At 45.1% G+C, this 16,544-nt stretch overlaps 1 protein-coding gene across 1 annotated transcript; it reads left to right on the top strand.

Annotated features, from left to right (window-relative positions):
• Nucleotides 1-232: 232 nt before the first annotated feature.
• Nucleotides 233-16,004, top strand: prr12a (proline rich 12a). The gene is made up of 15 exons (XM_079261296.1): nucleotides 233-1,180; nucleotides 2,978-3,135; nucleotides 3,549-3,710; nucleotides 3,982-8,720; nucleotides 9,146-9,373; nucleotides 9,509-10,193; nucleotides 10,360-10,841; nucleotides 11,060-11,176; nucleotides 11,371-11,504; nucleotides 11,650-12,401; nucleotides 12,509-12,628; nucleotides 13,089-13,186; nucleotides 13,637-13,768; nucleotides 14,409-14,504; nucleotides 14,658-16,004. Exons 1-15 carry the CDS (start codon nucleotides 1,098-1,100, stop codon nucleotides 14,790-14,792), a joined length of 8,121 nt encoding a protein of 2,706 aa, XP_079117422.1. The 5' UTR covers nucleotides 233-1,097; the 3' UTR covers nucleotides 14,793-16,004.
• The last annotated feature ends 540 nt before the right edge of the window (nucleotides 16,005-16,544 follow it).

Here is a 16,544-nt window from a genome sequence, read left to right as displayed (position 1 = left end):
TGAACGCTGCAGGCAAATAAATCTGGTTATTGCGCGATTCTTTTCGACGTGTACTCGAATGCGTCTCGACAATTCTCACTGTAAAGGGCGAACAGGTGGCTATTTTGCGTAGATTAAAAATAACCCCGTCAAAAGGCTGACAATCAAGAGAAACAAGCAGAGCTGGTTGCTAGACTGATAGCCGGTGAATGGAGGTCACAGCAGACACTGAGTGAGTCTCGGCGGTGAGACACAGAGGGGGAGAGGGAGGACGGACAGCGGCTAGCCGCCTTCAAAAATGGCGTCTCCGGAGGAAAATGGGTAAAAAATATTAAAACGCGGCCTGCTTTCTTCACGCTTCCTCGCTCGGTTTGTATGTATTGTCGTATTATAGTGGACTTCTCTCCAGTGTAAGCAACCTCGTCGTCGCTTTTACTGAAATTGCCATAAAAGAAAAAAAGGGGGAGCGCATATTTTGGGAAATAAAAGCAGCCCAGTGTTATTTTGATGCGTCGTTACTGACAGCTAGCATCTGCTGCTAGCCACAGCTCCGCTCCGGAGGGGGGTGGGAACGATTTGCATGCAAAGAAAAAAAGAGATTTTTAAATTGGGGATTTCTTTGCACATGGGGAATGATTGCTACCAACGTGGCCCGTCGATAGCTATCTTTTCTAGAGCTAGCAGCGTAGCCAAAACTAGCCTAAAGAAAGGGGAGGAGAGACGGTGAAAAAGGACGCATTCAAGTCAAATGTTTAAAAGCAATTCGCCCATCACCGACCAAGTCCGTGGCATCTTCATCATGACCGTGAATGATTTTAGACCAAATCTGCATTCGAGGAAATGATAAACGTGAAAGGCACTGGAAAAGGAGAAAGACTGGCTTTTTTTGGAGGTGGTTGGATTATAACCCCGTAGACCCCCCTCTTTTTTTCATCCAGCTTTCTCCTCCTCCCCACCATTTCTCTTTCAATATGCTGTTTTCCACTCCTGAGGACTTGCTTATGAAACCGGGGAAAATAGCCTGAAAACGAGAACGGGAGATATTGCTTTTTTCTGTATTGTGCCCTGCGACGTTCCCGTTGCTTTCATCCTCATCGCACGCACTGTACAACACATAAATGGATAGAAATTACCCGGGAACAGGGTTTGGAGATTTGGGCGCAGGAGCAGGATGGAGTTACGACAGAACGGCAAAAGCAAGGTATGCATTGGATTTAGACAATGTGCATGCATCAGTGGTACTTTGCAGGGCATGGTGTTACCCATGTAAACAAATTGGAAGGCTTTGGCTTCATATATAGCGCCATGCCTTGCCATTATCTGCAGTGCATTGTCATCCAAACAGTTGCATAGTAATAACATTATAATCAGGAATGGATGAGTGTGTGTCGTGGGGGTGGGCGGGGTGGAGAGAGGAAAGGTTGGGGAAATGAATTGAACGTGATTGACAGACATGGTTTTTAGGTGGACCTGGCGGGGTGGAGGTGGGGGATGTCTGGAGTGTCCATTGGAATTATTGTTCTTGTGTGCAGGCCTGAACACAAACCCTAATAGATAAATTCATAGGATTGATAGGAACTAAGAGTGCAGACGCAGCAAACCATTCAAGGAAGACCATTGACAGATATCAACAAAATGATCCGATGCATATTAAAAGAAAGGATGCATTTAATTAAACATTTCCTAAATTCTGACGCCATATTTCAAACTTAAAATCCTTAAAAGAAACTGATGCTACAATGTCAGAATTTAGTTTTGAGTGCATTTTTTTTGTCCAGGCGTGATCCAGATAATTGGTGGTGGGGTTTTTGATGGTTTCGGTCGTTTTAGTGCTCATTTGCATAATATAGATATGTCAAATTTCTCTTGTGTCAATCTTGCAATTGGTTGTTTTCCTCAAATAAAAACTAAGGGCAGTGTAAATGCATAAAACGAATATGAGAATAGCATGAAGTGCGCGAGGCAGCTGTCTTAGCTTTAGTTAGCCTCCGAGCTAGCGTTGTGTTGCAAGGAAGTCAGTCAGTGAAGGCCCCTGTACGCTAACATAATTACCCCATTCTTGGGCAGCATTTGTGATTTTTTTTTTTCCTCCAGCCGAGATTGAACCACTTAATCATTTCCTAAATCCAATTAACCCATCTATTGAAATCTGATTTGCTTATAACAAGCGATGCTAGTTGCTGGTGTTTGAATGCATCTTAGCATGTATTTGCGTCGACATGCACCGTCTAGTTGTTAGCTTCATCACCATAATAATTAGTGGTTACAGAGACGTTAATAGCTTGTCTTTTGTTCCAAGGGAGCAGCTCATATTTATAACTTGACTCAATTCTGCACAACAATTTCTTATGTATGTGGTTTTTAAAAAAAAAAATATTCGTATGAAATGGCCTTGCAGTTTGGGCCTAGTCTCTTCATTTTCCCTGTGCACTGCTGCTCAGCGGCGCTACAAGCAGCACAAATGCTAGCATGTTATCTGGCCAGCGAACCACGCATTTCATCAGTCTTCTGTAAAGCAGAAATGAGGGACTGAAAAATCACTTGACCTGATAAGGACTTTATATATTGTCCAGTTTCTTTAAATTGTATCATGGTTGGGCTTCGTGGCTTCATTATAATGGCTGCAAATAAAGCAATCTTTTTAATTTGTGCTTGACACTGCTAGATTGATATATATATTCAACATTTCTAACATAGTGGGGTAAAAGCCAAGGTTGTAATTGTGCAATTTTCCCAATAATGAAGTGGATTTATGACGTGGCTCGAGTTGCTAAGAAACACTCCACTGAATATAAAAACCAAATAGCTTTTAGTTGAAATGTGATGCATGGATTTAGTGCAGTTTAGTTGCACTCTAAATTTTGTGCTTTGTAAAAAAAAAACAACTGACCTGCTCTTAATATTTTGTTACAAGTCCCATTTTTAGAACAAATTAAATTTATGTTAATTAACTGAGATTAATGAAACTTCCACATTTCCCTCTCTGCTTCTTTCCAAGTCTTGTATATGGGAGTTCCAGATCATCCCACCCTGAGTCTGAGCTCCTTCACAGACAAGCCTACGCCACCCCACACCCTCTGCAGGGCTATGCCACCAATCACCACCCAGGGAGCTCTGGCCAAGGCGGGGCTTGGGGAGCAGCTGGACGGAGTTTGGGTAAGATAAATGTCATACCTTCCATGTCACCACCATAAGGGGCCCTGGCAATGAATTATTGTGTCTGTCCATGCAAGCCCTGGTAGATTATTGTCAATGAAAAATGTGCACATTATAGCCAAACTGATTCAGAACCCTGGATGCCAGACCCTGGTTTAATTCTTTAATAATTTGACCAATGTCCTACAGATGCATTATTCACAGTTGATTGTATACACTTCTTATCTTTGACAAGCCCAATCAGATGTTACTGCTAGCTTGTCTGATAAAATGCAATTTGAAGTGAATATTAAATCTACATCCCCCAGTCGTTTATTTTAAGCTCCTCATTTAATATTAATTTCTTCCATTAGTCTTGAATATTTTTTAAATTAAATAATACATTTTTGTTATTCTGTCTTTCTTCCATAAAGGTCTTTCTGGACTTTTTGACACTGGCCTACATCATGCAAGCCCGTCCGCCCCCGATGCTTCGGTCATGAATCTGATCTCTGCTCTTGAGTCTCGAGGTCCCCAGCCTCCACCCTCAGCCTCCTCTCTTCTCTCACAGTTCCGCACACCATCATGGCAGACAGGTGGGGCCATGTTAGATCCTCCCTGATGTGTTGACATTCAGACAGGTCCAATGTCAATATGACATTTAAAACAAACCCTAATGTTTGGGGACATTATTGTTCTGACAGTGTTCTGGTGTTTTAGTTTTGGTATTTTGCATTTTTTTGTAAAATTTAAGCATTATGTTATCCTTTTTTTTTTTTTTTTTTTAATTCAGCATTTATTAATTAGATCTCAGTGATAGGTTGGTGGTTACTGAGTAACTTTGAAATGTCTTCCTTCTCCTAACAGCGATGCACACGCCTGCTCCTCCTGAACTGTTCATCTCTGGAGCCCTTCCTGGCTCTGGATCCTTTCCTTCCTCTTCAGCTTTGTCAGCCTATCAACATCCAGCATCCTTCTCCAGTCGCTCTTTCCCTGCCGCCTCTCTTTCCCTCCAAGACACACCCACATTTAGTCCTACGTCCAATGGTCTTCTCTCCCCACATGATCCCTTAATACACATCAAAGCCCCCTCCCAGTCAAGCCTGGGTTTTGATAGACTCCTGTCCTCACAGGGTGCTGCTGCTGCCTACAGGGGCAGCCAGGATCCCACAGGAGCCACATCAGCCCAGGCCTCCTCTGCAAGGCACCTGCAGTCACACCAGTTCAATCTTCTGTCATCACAACTGCAGGATCAGTCCACACAGCTGTATAATCCATCAGTCTTTTCCTCTGCTCAGCCCCAACCTCAGTCCCAGTCGCAGTCCAACTCTGCTCAGGAGAGGGCCGTACCCCGGCAGGACAGTGTTATTAAGCACTACCAGCGGCCCACGCCGGCTCAGTCACAGCTTTCATCCTCTGCTGCCCACTCTCTTCAGCACTACCTCAGCTGTGGAGGGGCAGGGTACCAGCAGATTGCCACCCACCACAGGCATGCTGGCCTTTCTTGCAGCCCGCTAGGTGACCAGAGTCCCTCATCTGACCACAAGCCCACCTCTCGCACTGAGCAGTATCGGCCAATTATTCAGCCTCCGTATTCCTCTTCCTCCTCCTCTTCTTCTTCATCGGCAGGAAAAGGAACCAAAAGTAGCTCCAGCAGTGGTTATTCTTCTGGCAGTTCTGCATCATCCTCAAGAACTCCTCACACCCCCCCTTCTGCTTCCTCTACCTCCTCTTCCTCATCCTCCTCTTCTTCTGCCACCTCTGGAGCTCATCCTTCCAATTCAATTCCCACCTCCAGTTCCACAGCAGCTCCTTCTAGGCAGCAGCCACCTCCTCAGTCAGCTCCCCCACCCCCTGCCCCCCAGCAGCAACAGCCCCCAGCCACCTCCACTTCAGCCCCCCAGTCTCTCCCTAAATCCTGCCTGTCTGGCTACGGTTCTCCAGTGCCCCCTGTAAAGACCCCTACCTCTGCTCTTACTGGACAGACTCCACCCCAACAACAGACTCAGTCATATTCCCCTAATCAACCCCCTACATCCCACTTGTCCCAGTCCTACGGAGGGTTCAGTTCACCGCAAGCTCAAGACCTGAGCTCTGGTACTGGTGGGAAAGGCTATGGGAGTTTAGGTGGTCGAAGCCAATCATACTCCACTGACATATATGGAGCTGATTCTGCTTATGGATCACTTCCATCCTCTCTCGGTGGAGCTGGGAGTCCATCATTAGGCTATGGAGCCCCAGGTCACTCACCTGCCCTTTTAAGATCAAGTGGTTCATCAGGTAGTGGGGCATCTGGGGGAGGAAGCAGCACCGGTACAGGGAGTGGGAACTCTGGGTCAGGAGGAGGAGCTGGGAATAGTCTGACCAATGAGCGAGGTGGAGGAAGTGGCGGCTCTTATCATATTCCAGACTCCAGCCCCTCCCCATCAGGTAATTCTGGCATAATCCGTCCAGGGTTGCACTCCCCAGTGCCCACCTGCCCTACTCAGTCCCCTGGAGGTGCCGGCACAAATAAATACATTTCCTCAGTTCTCTCGCCTACTTTTCTGTCGTCCCCCCAAGGCTTCCCTGACACCAGAGGTCCCAACTCCCAGCCTCAGTCATATCATTCCACTTCCTCTAAAACAAAGGCTGACGCTTCTATGTTAGGAGTGGGCTCTCAGAGATCCCAAGAGGAAGTTGATGATGACGATGAGTTCTTGATCCAGCACCTTCTTCAAGCCCAAGCAAGTCCTGCTCCTCAAGCTGCTCATCACCATCCTCAACAACAGCCCCAACAGCCATCTCAGCAAACTCAGCCTCAGCCCCAGTCAGTACCTCCAGCCACAGATTCAGGCAAAGGGATGAGTTATGACATGGGTAAGACTCCTGAAGAGAGGTACCACCCACAGAGTGTTATTCGTACCCACAGTGCCACATCCACTGCTGGAGTAGGAAATGCAGCTTCTGGAGGGTCCATTTCAGGGCTGGACAACCAGCTGGAGATGACACTAAAGAAGCAGCAGCAGCAGCATCAACAGCACCATCATCAGCAGCAACAACAGCAGCAAAGGAATGAGAGATCTGTTGGCAGCAGCAGAACCAGTGGTGGCAGAGGCAGTGCTGAACAAGTGCACTCCCACCTCCATCACCATGACAACCTTGGCTCTGTTGTGCATTATGGTCGGGGTGACCCATACACTCAGCACTCCCTTGCTCCCCAACACTCTTCACATAGTCAGCTTGTGTCCTCGCACCCGCAGATGCCACCTCACAGCCAGATGGAGCTAAAAAAGCCACAAGAGCGTGCAGAAATCCCTTATCCTCGGAAAACACCAGAACTCCAGCAACAGCATTCCCAGTCTCAAGCTGCCGGGTCCCTCATGGACTCTCCTACTGATCAGTCCCGTCAGCCGCCACACCTGCTCCAGTCAGTGCTGTCTCATACCACCCGAAACAAGTTGGAGCCCCATCAACAGCATCAACAGCAACACCACAAATTGGATTCGCATCGCCAACACCAACCGCATCACAAAATGGATTCCCACCAACCCCATCAGCAACATCCAAAAATGGATTCCCACCCTCAGCATCAACAGCACCAGAAGATGGACTCCCATCAGCATCAGCAGCACCACAAAATTGATTCTCATTCACAACATCAACAGCACCATAAAATGGACTCTCATGCCCAACAGCAGCAGCACTCGATGAGCCAGCAACAAGCTGTAATGGAAAGTGCTGGTGGGAGACTTGGCTCAAATAAACATCAGGCTCAGTCTCAATCTCAAGCCACCCAGCTCCAGCTTCAGTTGCAGTCTCAAGCTTTGGAAGTGGCCGCAGCTCACTACAACCACGGGCCACATCAGCATGAACCAAGCCAAGTTAAACAGAGCACAGTGGTATCATCCTTGGACATGCTGGAGCGCTCTCTTTCTCAGACCTCCAGCACAGACGTTGGTGTCGCAGAAGATAGGCGAAGTGGACCAGGCAGTGCAGGAAGGAATGGTGGTAGCAGTGAGCGCCACAGACAGCAGCAGGAGCCCCAGAGGCAACACCCACCCCATCACCACCCACAGCAACACTCCGCCTCCGAACTCCACTCTTTCCTTACTGAGCCTGATATCGGCCTATCTACCCCATCCCACATGCACCATCTTTCACAGCATCATGCGCAGCAGCAGCAACCACAGCACCCAACCTCACAACACCAACAAACTCACCCTCACCATCCTCATACCCAACCCCACCCTCAACAGCAGCCTCCTCATCCTCACCACATACCCCCACCTTCTGCTTCAGCTCACTCCCAGTCTCAGCCTGACCCACAGCAACCCCTTTCAAGCCAGCTCACCCCTCAGCAGAGCCAGCTGGACCAACAGCGTTCAGAGCAGCACCAGTTTGACACTGTCAGTCCAGTGGAGAAAGCCGACCAGAATCAACAAAATAACCGTTTTGTTCCCTTAACTTCTATCTGCTTCCCGGACTCCCTCCTTCAAGATGAGGATCGTTCTTTTTTCCCAGGAATGGAGGACATGTTTTGTGCAGAGGACTATAAATCAAGTTGTGCAGGAGGCGCAGGACCAGGGCAAGAGGAGATGAATGAAGGCCACGCTGGTCAAGAAGGGCTGGATTCCATGAAAGCTGGACAGAGTGCTGGAGGAGCTGGAGGAAGTAGTGCACCTAGTTACGACATAATGGGTCATCACGGGGGAGATCAGGGTTATGAACCGTACTGTCATGGCCTGGAAGAACCCAGCAACAATACCATGACTCTGGATCTAGACTCTCTTAAAACACATGAGCTTCCTTCCACAGTCAACACTGAGCAGCTTGGTTTGATACAGTCCCAGGCACCGGCAATGGGCATGGGCTCCGGTACAGCCGGTCCCAACAACTCTGGAGCTAAAATGTCATCTGGACCTGGAGGAACTAGCTCAGGAACAGGTTCTGGAGGCCTCCAGTCTCCAATATTCTGCTCATCTCGTCCTAAGAAGCTCCTAAAATCCAGCTCTTTCCATCTGCTAAAGGAGCGCAGGGACCCCAACACACTGCCTAAGAAAAGTTATGCTCAAGAATATGAGTTTGAAGATGATGAAGATAAAGCTGACCAGCCAGCCGACATTCGACTGAATAGCCGCAGGTTACCTGACCTATTACCTGATTTGGTGTCTAGCTGTAGAAAGGGAGGAGGAGGTGGTTCACTGAGCCCTCTGATGGACATTGATTTTTACCACTCCTCTGGCTACTCCTCTATGGGTTCACACTCTATTTTGCCTCCAGATGGACCCAAGAAGAGAGGTCGAAAGCCCACTAGGCCGAAAAGAGAGGGTCCCCCAAGGCCAAGAGGTAGACCTCGTATCCGCCCTATGCCTGAGCCTTACACACCACGAGGCATGCTGGGGGATATCAGTGGAGCAACAGTAGGAGGGGGTTTCAGTGTGGAGGGCCGAGGTAGGGGTAGGGGCCGTGGAAGCCGAGGTAGAGGAGGAAGGAGAGAAGATATGTACATGGAAATGAGTGGCAAGGAGCAGGATCAGATGCACTCCCATCACCTCCATCAGCAGCAGTCCCAGCAGCTCCATCACCAACCTCAGCAGCAGCATGAGCCCATCCCACCTCTCAAGGTCAGTAGCTTTCTGTCAAACTGAAAATCACAAACACAGGTTTGCTCTTGATGAAGGAAAAACAGCAGTAGCTGTAGAAGCTGAAAGGGATGGAAGTGGTTATCTAGTTCCTGTGTGTGTTGAAAGTGCAGATGCATTTTACTGACAGTTTTTTTTTTTCTGTGTACTGACCCCTGGCTGCATTTTTATTTATCACTTTTTTTTCCCGCACATAAGTCACACATTCAGTGTGTAGCCCAGTCAGTCTGCTGCTTTTATGTTTTTTATGTTAATTTAAAAGAAGATATGTTGCTATATATATATATATATATATATATATATATATATATATATATATATATATATAAATAAATAAAACCTAATATAAATAAATAAATAAAATGTGTGTGTTCAGCATTTATTTATTCTTCTCTTTAATCTTTTAGATAAAATTACCAATTGGTACCCTGTCGTCCTCTGACGCCTTGTTGAGGACAGACTCTTTATCTGGCACCGACCCTGCTTTGTCAGACGGCTCTGTTGGCTCTGCTCCCTCGCTTGGTTTAAGTCCTGGACCCCCCTGCAGCACAGAGAGTAACAGAAGCCAGGACAAGAACAAACAAAAAAGCCAGATGATGAGTGAAGGAGTGGATGAAGAAGGACTAGAGGAAAGGGTAAAGCCTTTAGAATTATTATTTTTATTGTAATTTTGCTATGCTAAGCAGAGCATGTTTAAGATCATATGAAACTGACTTTTAATGGATTAGTTGTGGGATTTACTGTATCAGTCTCACTCTTGTTTAATCTAGGTGGACGAGAAGGACTCTGAGTCTAAGGCTGGTTTTGTAGCCTCATTTTTGGACTTCCTCAAGACGGGAAAGAGACCTCCAGGTTTGGACATCTCGCCAGGAATGGAACATGACAATGGTGAAACATCACCCTGTAAAACAGGGGGTCTACGCCCACTGTCTCCCGCCCCACCTCCCCCACCACCACCACCACCTCCATTTGGGGATGGTGAGGGGAATGGAGGTCTGGCTTTGGGCAATTGCCCCAGCCCCAAGCGTTTAGAAGATGAGCTGAAGAGGAACCTGGAAACTTTGCCATCTTTCTCCTCTGATGAGGAGGATTCAGTTGGAAAGAACCAGGACCTCCAGAAGAGTATCTCCTCAGCCATTTCTGCTTTGTATGATACTCCTCAGCTAACCTCTAACATCCAACCCACGTTACCTCCTCCACCTCCCCAGTCTCAGACTCAGCTCACTCAGGGCCCTCTGACCCCTACAATGCAGCCACCGTCACTTAGTCCTCAGCAGAACATACATACACCCCATGCCCAACCTGAGTCTAATGAGCCAGATGTTCTTCAGTCAGAAGATGGAGACATGGAAGAGAACAAGGAAGATGAAAGAAGCACAGGAGGGGAAGAAGAAAGTGATATGACAGAGGAGAGGGAGCCTCAGTTGGAAACCCTTTGTGCTCCAAAGGTTGATGGTAAGACTTAGTTATGTAATTCGTCACCTCTCATCTCTTTTCCTTGCACATGGATTTTTTTTCTCCCTCATCTGAAACCATCAATTCTTATTTTTCGAAATGTCCAGTTACGTAATTGTCAAAAACGGGCTAAATTTGATGTCTTTATCTCCCTTACTCCTCTCAGCTCCTCTACCTGAGATTTCTCCTGAGCCAGCAACTCCTGAACCTCCCTCTGCCCCTCCATCTCCTGGCTCATCCTCTTCTCCTTCTCATTCCCCACTTCCACCTCTCTCGCTTCCCTCACCCCTCCCCCCGCAAGAGGAACAACAGGAGGATTCCCAGCCTCCAAGTTCTGCAGCTCCCAGAACACCTTCTCCTCCACCTCCTCCACCTGCTACTGTTCCTAAGCCTGTAACTCCCCCTCCAGTCTCCCCTCCTCCCGCACCTGAAACTCAAAAGGAGTCTCCCATGCCATCCCCTGAGTCCCCAGCCTCTCCTGAAGAGCCTCCAGCTCCTAAGATCACTTCACTGCACCTCGCCCAGAAGCAAGAAGATGCCGCCATTGTTGGAGAGAGCGAGGAGGATGAGAGCGAGAGTGGAGGAGAAGGCATCTTCCGAGAGAGGGATGAGTTTGTGGTGCGGGTGGAAGACATTCGAACTCTCAAGGTATTTGTATGTGAAGGTTTGAAAAGCTGTACGTTTTTTGTGTTTAAACCAGTTAAACCAGTTTAACGTTTGAGTTGGTGAAAAATTGCATGAAAGCAAAACTCATTGCTGCCTTTTAAATTAATGCAAGTGTTGCATAAACTCTTATGATGCAGTAAGAGGCACTTTATTTTCTTTTATTTTTTTCTGACCAAACTATTTGTCATGTTTGTGCACAGCTGGCTCTGCAGACAGGCCGCGAGCCTCCACCCATCTGGAGGGTGCAGAAAGCTCTGCTGCAGAAGTTCAGCCCTGAGATCAAAGATGGGCAGAGACAGTTCTGTGCCACAAGCAATGTGAGTTCACTCCAACCTTTTAGTGGTCTAACCACACCTGCAAACAGTCATGTTTATTTAGAAGGTATTTGAAGTTTCAGTTTTGATATAGTGAAATAAGACTTTAGCTTTTGCAGTTGTGGCACATTATTTTGTTACAATATTTTTACCTCCATTCAATAAATCTTGATTGTTTTTTTTTTTTTCTGTTTTAGTATCTTGGCTACTTTGGAGATGCCAAGAGAAGGTATCAGCGAATATATGTGAAGTTTCTGGAGAATGTCAACAAAAAGGATTATGTCCGAGTGTGCTCTCGGAGACCATGGCGTAGAACTGCACCTGCTCTCAGGTATTTCTCTTTGTCATCCTTCAAATCCCATGAATGCATATTAAATTTTTACCTTTAGGAATTTGGTCACAAATCATTTAATCATCCCCACTTCTTAGACCTGTCAAGTAAAGAAAAGGAAACTTTAATTCTTTGTGTCCTGCAGACGGCAGTCCCTCCCAAGAATGGCATCCCCCCCTGCTACACAGACGCTACCGAGAGCAGTGGAGAAAGAGGAGCGAGTAGCTCCACCAGTCCAGCGTGAACAGAGGGAGAAAACACGAACGGCATCCTCAACAACAAAAGAACAGCGAGAGAAGAAAGAGGTTTCAGCTGCTGTGCCAAAATCCAAGGAGAAAGAAAAAGAGAAGGAACCTGAGAAAGAAAGGGAAAAGGAGAAGCGGGCGCCGCCACCAGCACAGGAAAAGGTCGAGAAACGAGTGGCACCGCCGCAAGCAAAGGTGGAGAAGCGAATGCAGCCACAGCAGGAGAAGGTTGAGAAGCGAGCGCCGCCACCTCCAGAAAAGGTAGAGAAACGAGTGCCACCTCAGCAGGAGAGAGCTGAGAAGCGGGTACATTCACAGCAGGAGAAAGCAGTGAAAAGAGTACATTCGCAGCAGGAGAAAGCGGAGAAAAGAGTACATTCGCAGCAGGACAAGACAGAGAAGCGTGTACAGTTGCAGCAGGAGAAGGTGGAAAAGCGTGGGGGCACTGGAGAACGTGGTAGAGCAAAGGAAGACAAAAAAGCACTGGAGAGGAAGGAGAAGGAAAAATCTGAGCGACCACCCAAATCCAAGCCAGCGAAAGTGAAAGCTGAGCCACCGCCTAAGAAGAGAAAGAAGTGGTTGAATGTACCTTCATCCGTACCGTCATCATCCGACTCCGACTCCTCTGAAGAGGCTGCGAGTGAAAATGAAAGTGAGATGGCATTTTAATCACATGTGCTTATTTTTACTTAATTTGCTTGTTTTATATGAGATCATTTCCCAGCGCATAGTTTTAAACTCTAGTTCTTGCCTGTGCAGTGCCAGTGAAGGGTGGAGTGAACAACCGTGCCGTGAGGGAGATGTTCAGGAGCTACGTGGAGATGCTAGTAAGCACAGCCCTGGACCCAGACATGATCCAAGCTCTGGAAGACACGGATGGTAAGAACCACACACACACTTCGCCCTTAGCGATTAAGTAAGAACTTAAGTGAGAGAATTTCTCTAACCAGACCAGCCTGTCTGATCTTTTCTGCAACTTTAATGACTAAGTTTTACATTGGACTTCAGATGTTTGTTTTTCTTTTTCCAATGCTGGGGCAGGTTAAATAAACAAGTCTGCGACTGACAAGTACTGGCTGCCAAGTTTTAGGCCAGCTGGACAAACTCCCCTCAGAGTGGAAGTGGATGTGTTAACTGTTCCTCATCCATATTTAGTTAAACTGTTTTTAATGGGTTTTTCAAATCCACATGAAGTGTGGCAGGTTTTAAAGAAGCAACGGGAATGCAGATAGAGCTGCAGCCAGAAAGAACAGCTCTGAATTTGCCCTTGGTATTAAAATGATTGGCAGCTGCATGAATAAAGACTAATGAAACCTCCTTTACCTTGATTGGTCATCAGATGAGCTCTACCTCCCCCCAATGAGGAAGATTGACAGCATCCTAAGCGAACAGAAGAGAAGGTTGTTGAGGAGAGTCAGCATGAGCTCTCAACACCAGGTAATCTGTCCTAAATGTGTTACTCCTCTCAGCTTCTCTGGACTGAAATCCCATCTTTGAACTTTGGGATGTTTTGTTTTTTTTTATGTTACCTTGTTGTGTGTTTCTTTTGACAGTATATTTTTTTTAACCAGTAAAATATGCTGGCATTTGTGGTGACAGCCTATAATTTCACAGTAACAGTAGACTCTTAAGTTGTAATGCTGTTATTATAGCAGGAATGATCAGTTTAATATCAACAATAGATTACATGTATGTGTGATAAATGATCAGAAATACTAAATATTTTTATTTCTAGTATTTCTAGTCACCTTTTATAGCTTTTTTTATGTTTTAGATATTTTTTTGTTTGTTTTTTAAGAGGTAAAAATTAGAAAAAAAATTCTTAATGTATCAGCTGTTTTATTCCCATTTCTGACTATCCAGCTCTCTCTGCCTCTTCCTTCTCAGGACGTTCTTCATGCTTATCCTCAAATAATTATTGACACCCTAGACACTGGAGTGGTGAGGGTGCGGCTAAGTGGTGAGGCTTACAACCGCAAGACCCTAAACAGAGTCAAGAAGACCCTGCCTAAGCCACAGGTATGTGTGTGTTCAAGCCATTAGGTGTGATGGGTGTCACATTGGAAGTTCTCATGGCTTCGAAATGACAAAGCGTTAGTGATTTTTACCTTATTAATCAGATTGTGAAATTCCACTCTGCATTTGATCCATTTCTAACAGATTTGCTAGAGAAGTGTGGACTGCCATGTTACAGCACCCAAGGAGTAGTTGGGGGGGGGGGCATTTCTGGATCCCTACCTGGCCAACAGATACACTCTCAGCAATAGGTTCATAGCTGAAAATTTATAATTTTTTTTGTTTCCTGCTGAATCTAAACATGGCATCTTCAGCTAAAAACTACATGCTGGTATGGACCTCACTAAGTCCCATCAGCCCCAGTGATATGTCTGAGCATCTGTAGGACATGTTAAACCTTTTGACCAAGTGGTTATGACATTTGTAGAACAAAAAAACCTACAAACTATTAAAAGGATAAAGAGGAAATATAAATTCTGAAACTAGTTTCGTTAAATAAACTATTCTGGTAAAGGGTAACACCTGCTGCTAGGTCCCAAACGTACCATACTGTTTATAGATCTAGATTAACTTAACAAGACTCTTTGGTTTTTAATTCTGCCTGTTCCTGAATTATAATAGTAAATTATTTGTGTTTTTTTAGGACCTTAAACTATCAGCTGAAACATACCGAATCTACAGTCTCTACCACTCCCTGCATCACTATAAATACCACACCTTCTTGCAGTGCAAGAAAGAGGTGAGCAGACTTAGTTTTTATATATATGTAAACGCTCTACTCATGTTTACGAATACAATTTCATTATTTTTTAGCTTGAGCTGCATATGATTTCATTTTGGCTTGATGCCCTGATTTGATCACAGCTTCCTATTTTTTATCCCACGTTTCCAGACCAACACCATCGAGCAGGCAGCCGAGGACCCGGGCCAAGAGGAAGTGGTGCAGCAGTGCATGGCTAACCAGAGCTGGCTGGACACCCTCTTCAGTTCCTTCATTGAGCTGCTCACACTCAGCACCAAAGCCTGAGTCAGACAAATAGAGAGAATGACATTGAGTTAAAGGATAAAGGATTAAAAAAAGAAGAAAAAAAACATTGGATAAAATGGATCCTACTGTATAGCCCCCCTGACCCTTTTCAGAATTCCTGAGATCCAAGGATGAATTTTTAAGGCCCTTTACAAACACAGGAGGGTCTGTTGATGTGACCTCGGACACTGGCCTCTTTTTTTTTTTTCTCTTTCTTTTTTTTCTTCTTGTTGATCAGTGACTAAAATGTCTTACTTTGTGAAAAAGGCAACCCCAGCGGATTAGGGGTTATTGACAGCTAAAGAGGGAGTTTGTAAAAGGGAGAGACAAGATTGAAAGACAAGACGAGGAGCCGTAATACCAAGTGAACGGAGGAGCCACTGACATCGTGTAACTGTGTGTCATAAAGACAATAGTTGAAAGAGAGACTATTACCGCTTAGTTTTTACATAAATTATTTTTTGAAAAGACTAACATCAGCTGTCGGCTTTTGAAAAGAGTGGAAGAGGGTGAGAATGCTTTTTAAACTGCGTGTAGTGTGCCGTGAGCAGCGTGATCATGGACTCGTCCACGGTGGAAACATGAAAAGTGTTAATAAATGCTTTCTCGCTCTGTCATTCTGTGCTACATGAAGGGCAGCACCAGTCCGCTGTGTGATAATATATAAACACATTTTTATTATTTATATGAGGTTTTTAACTTAAACTCTCACAAGCGCTGGTTTGCTGCCCTGACATTTTAAAATACCTTTTTATTTTCCACAGGATCAGTATACAATCATAACCCACATATCCAAGTCGTCTTCCCCTCTATACAAAAGAACAGACCTTGAGACAGAAATATTGTATTAAATACAGTGGGTGTAAAATTTAGAAGAAAAAAAAAAGATGGGAAAAACAACAGGAGAATGGCTAAATCTATTTGAAATGTAACATTGTTGTGCTTCAGTTCAATCATCAGTCATGCAGGTGCAAAGAAAAAGAACTATCCTCTCCCGTGTGGGGGAAAGGAGTATAAATAAGTAATATTTAAAGAGGAAATAGTCATTTCATTTTTATCATTTTGATGTTTGTGCATACTATGACTTATTTTGAAAACAATCTAATTTTCCATAAAAAAGGAAAATAAAGATGTGTAAATACTGTACAGTTCTTGATGAAATTCTTTGTCCTGTACATTAACTCTCCTGTATTTGAGAAACAAATAAAATCTACAAAGAACAATTTTGGTTTTGTTTCCCTTATGCAAGTGTTACATGATGTCATTTTACAGGCGGCTCCTTTTTTTTTTTTTTTTAGAGGAATAGGCAAATTAGTTCCAGCTGAATAGGCAAATTAGTTCCAGTTCACAATAACAATGTTTTTATTTGTTGCTCTGTGACTTAAATACTTGATTTTGTATGTTCCTCGGTGTTTGAAGGGGTTAAAACTTTAAATAAAAAAAACAAACGGCAGGTAGATTTTTTCTTTTCAAAGAAAGAAAAATGATGCCTTAAATATTTTGGGATGGGAGCTTTGAACATAAATCGTAGAATCCATGTACGTGTGTGCGGGCGCGCGCGTTTTTTCTTTTTTCTTTTTCTTCTTTAAATTCATCCATTCATTCATTCATTTTCCGAACCGCTTATTCCAATTCAGGGTCGCGGGGAAGCTGGAGCCTATCCCAGCCGGCTTTGGGCGACAGGCAGGGTACACCCTGGACAGCTCGCCAGTCCATCGCAGGGCTCTTTTTTTAAATCTTTTCTTAAATTGA

This window comes from Telmatherina bonti (genome assembly GCF_933228915.1).
Source record: "Telmatherina bonti genome assembly, chromosome: 21".
NCBI classification, from domain to species: Eukaryota; Metazoa; Chordata; class Actinopteri; order Atheriniformes; family Telmatherinidae; genus Telmatherina; species Telmatherina bonti.
Note: the sequence above shows the minus strand (reverse complement) of the source record. Positions and strands in the feature narration are given on the sequence as shown.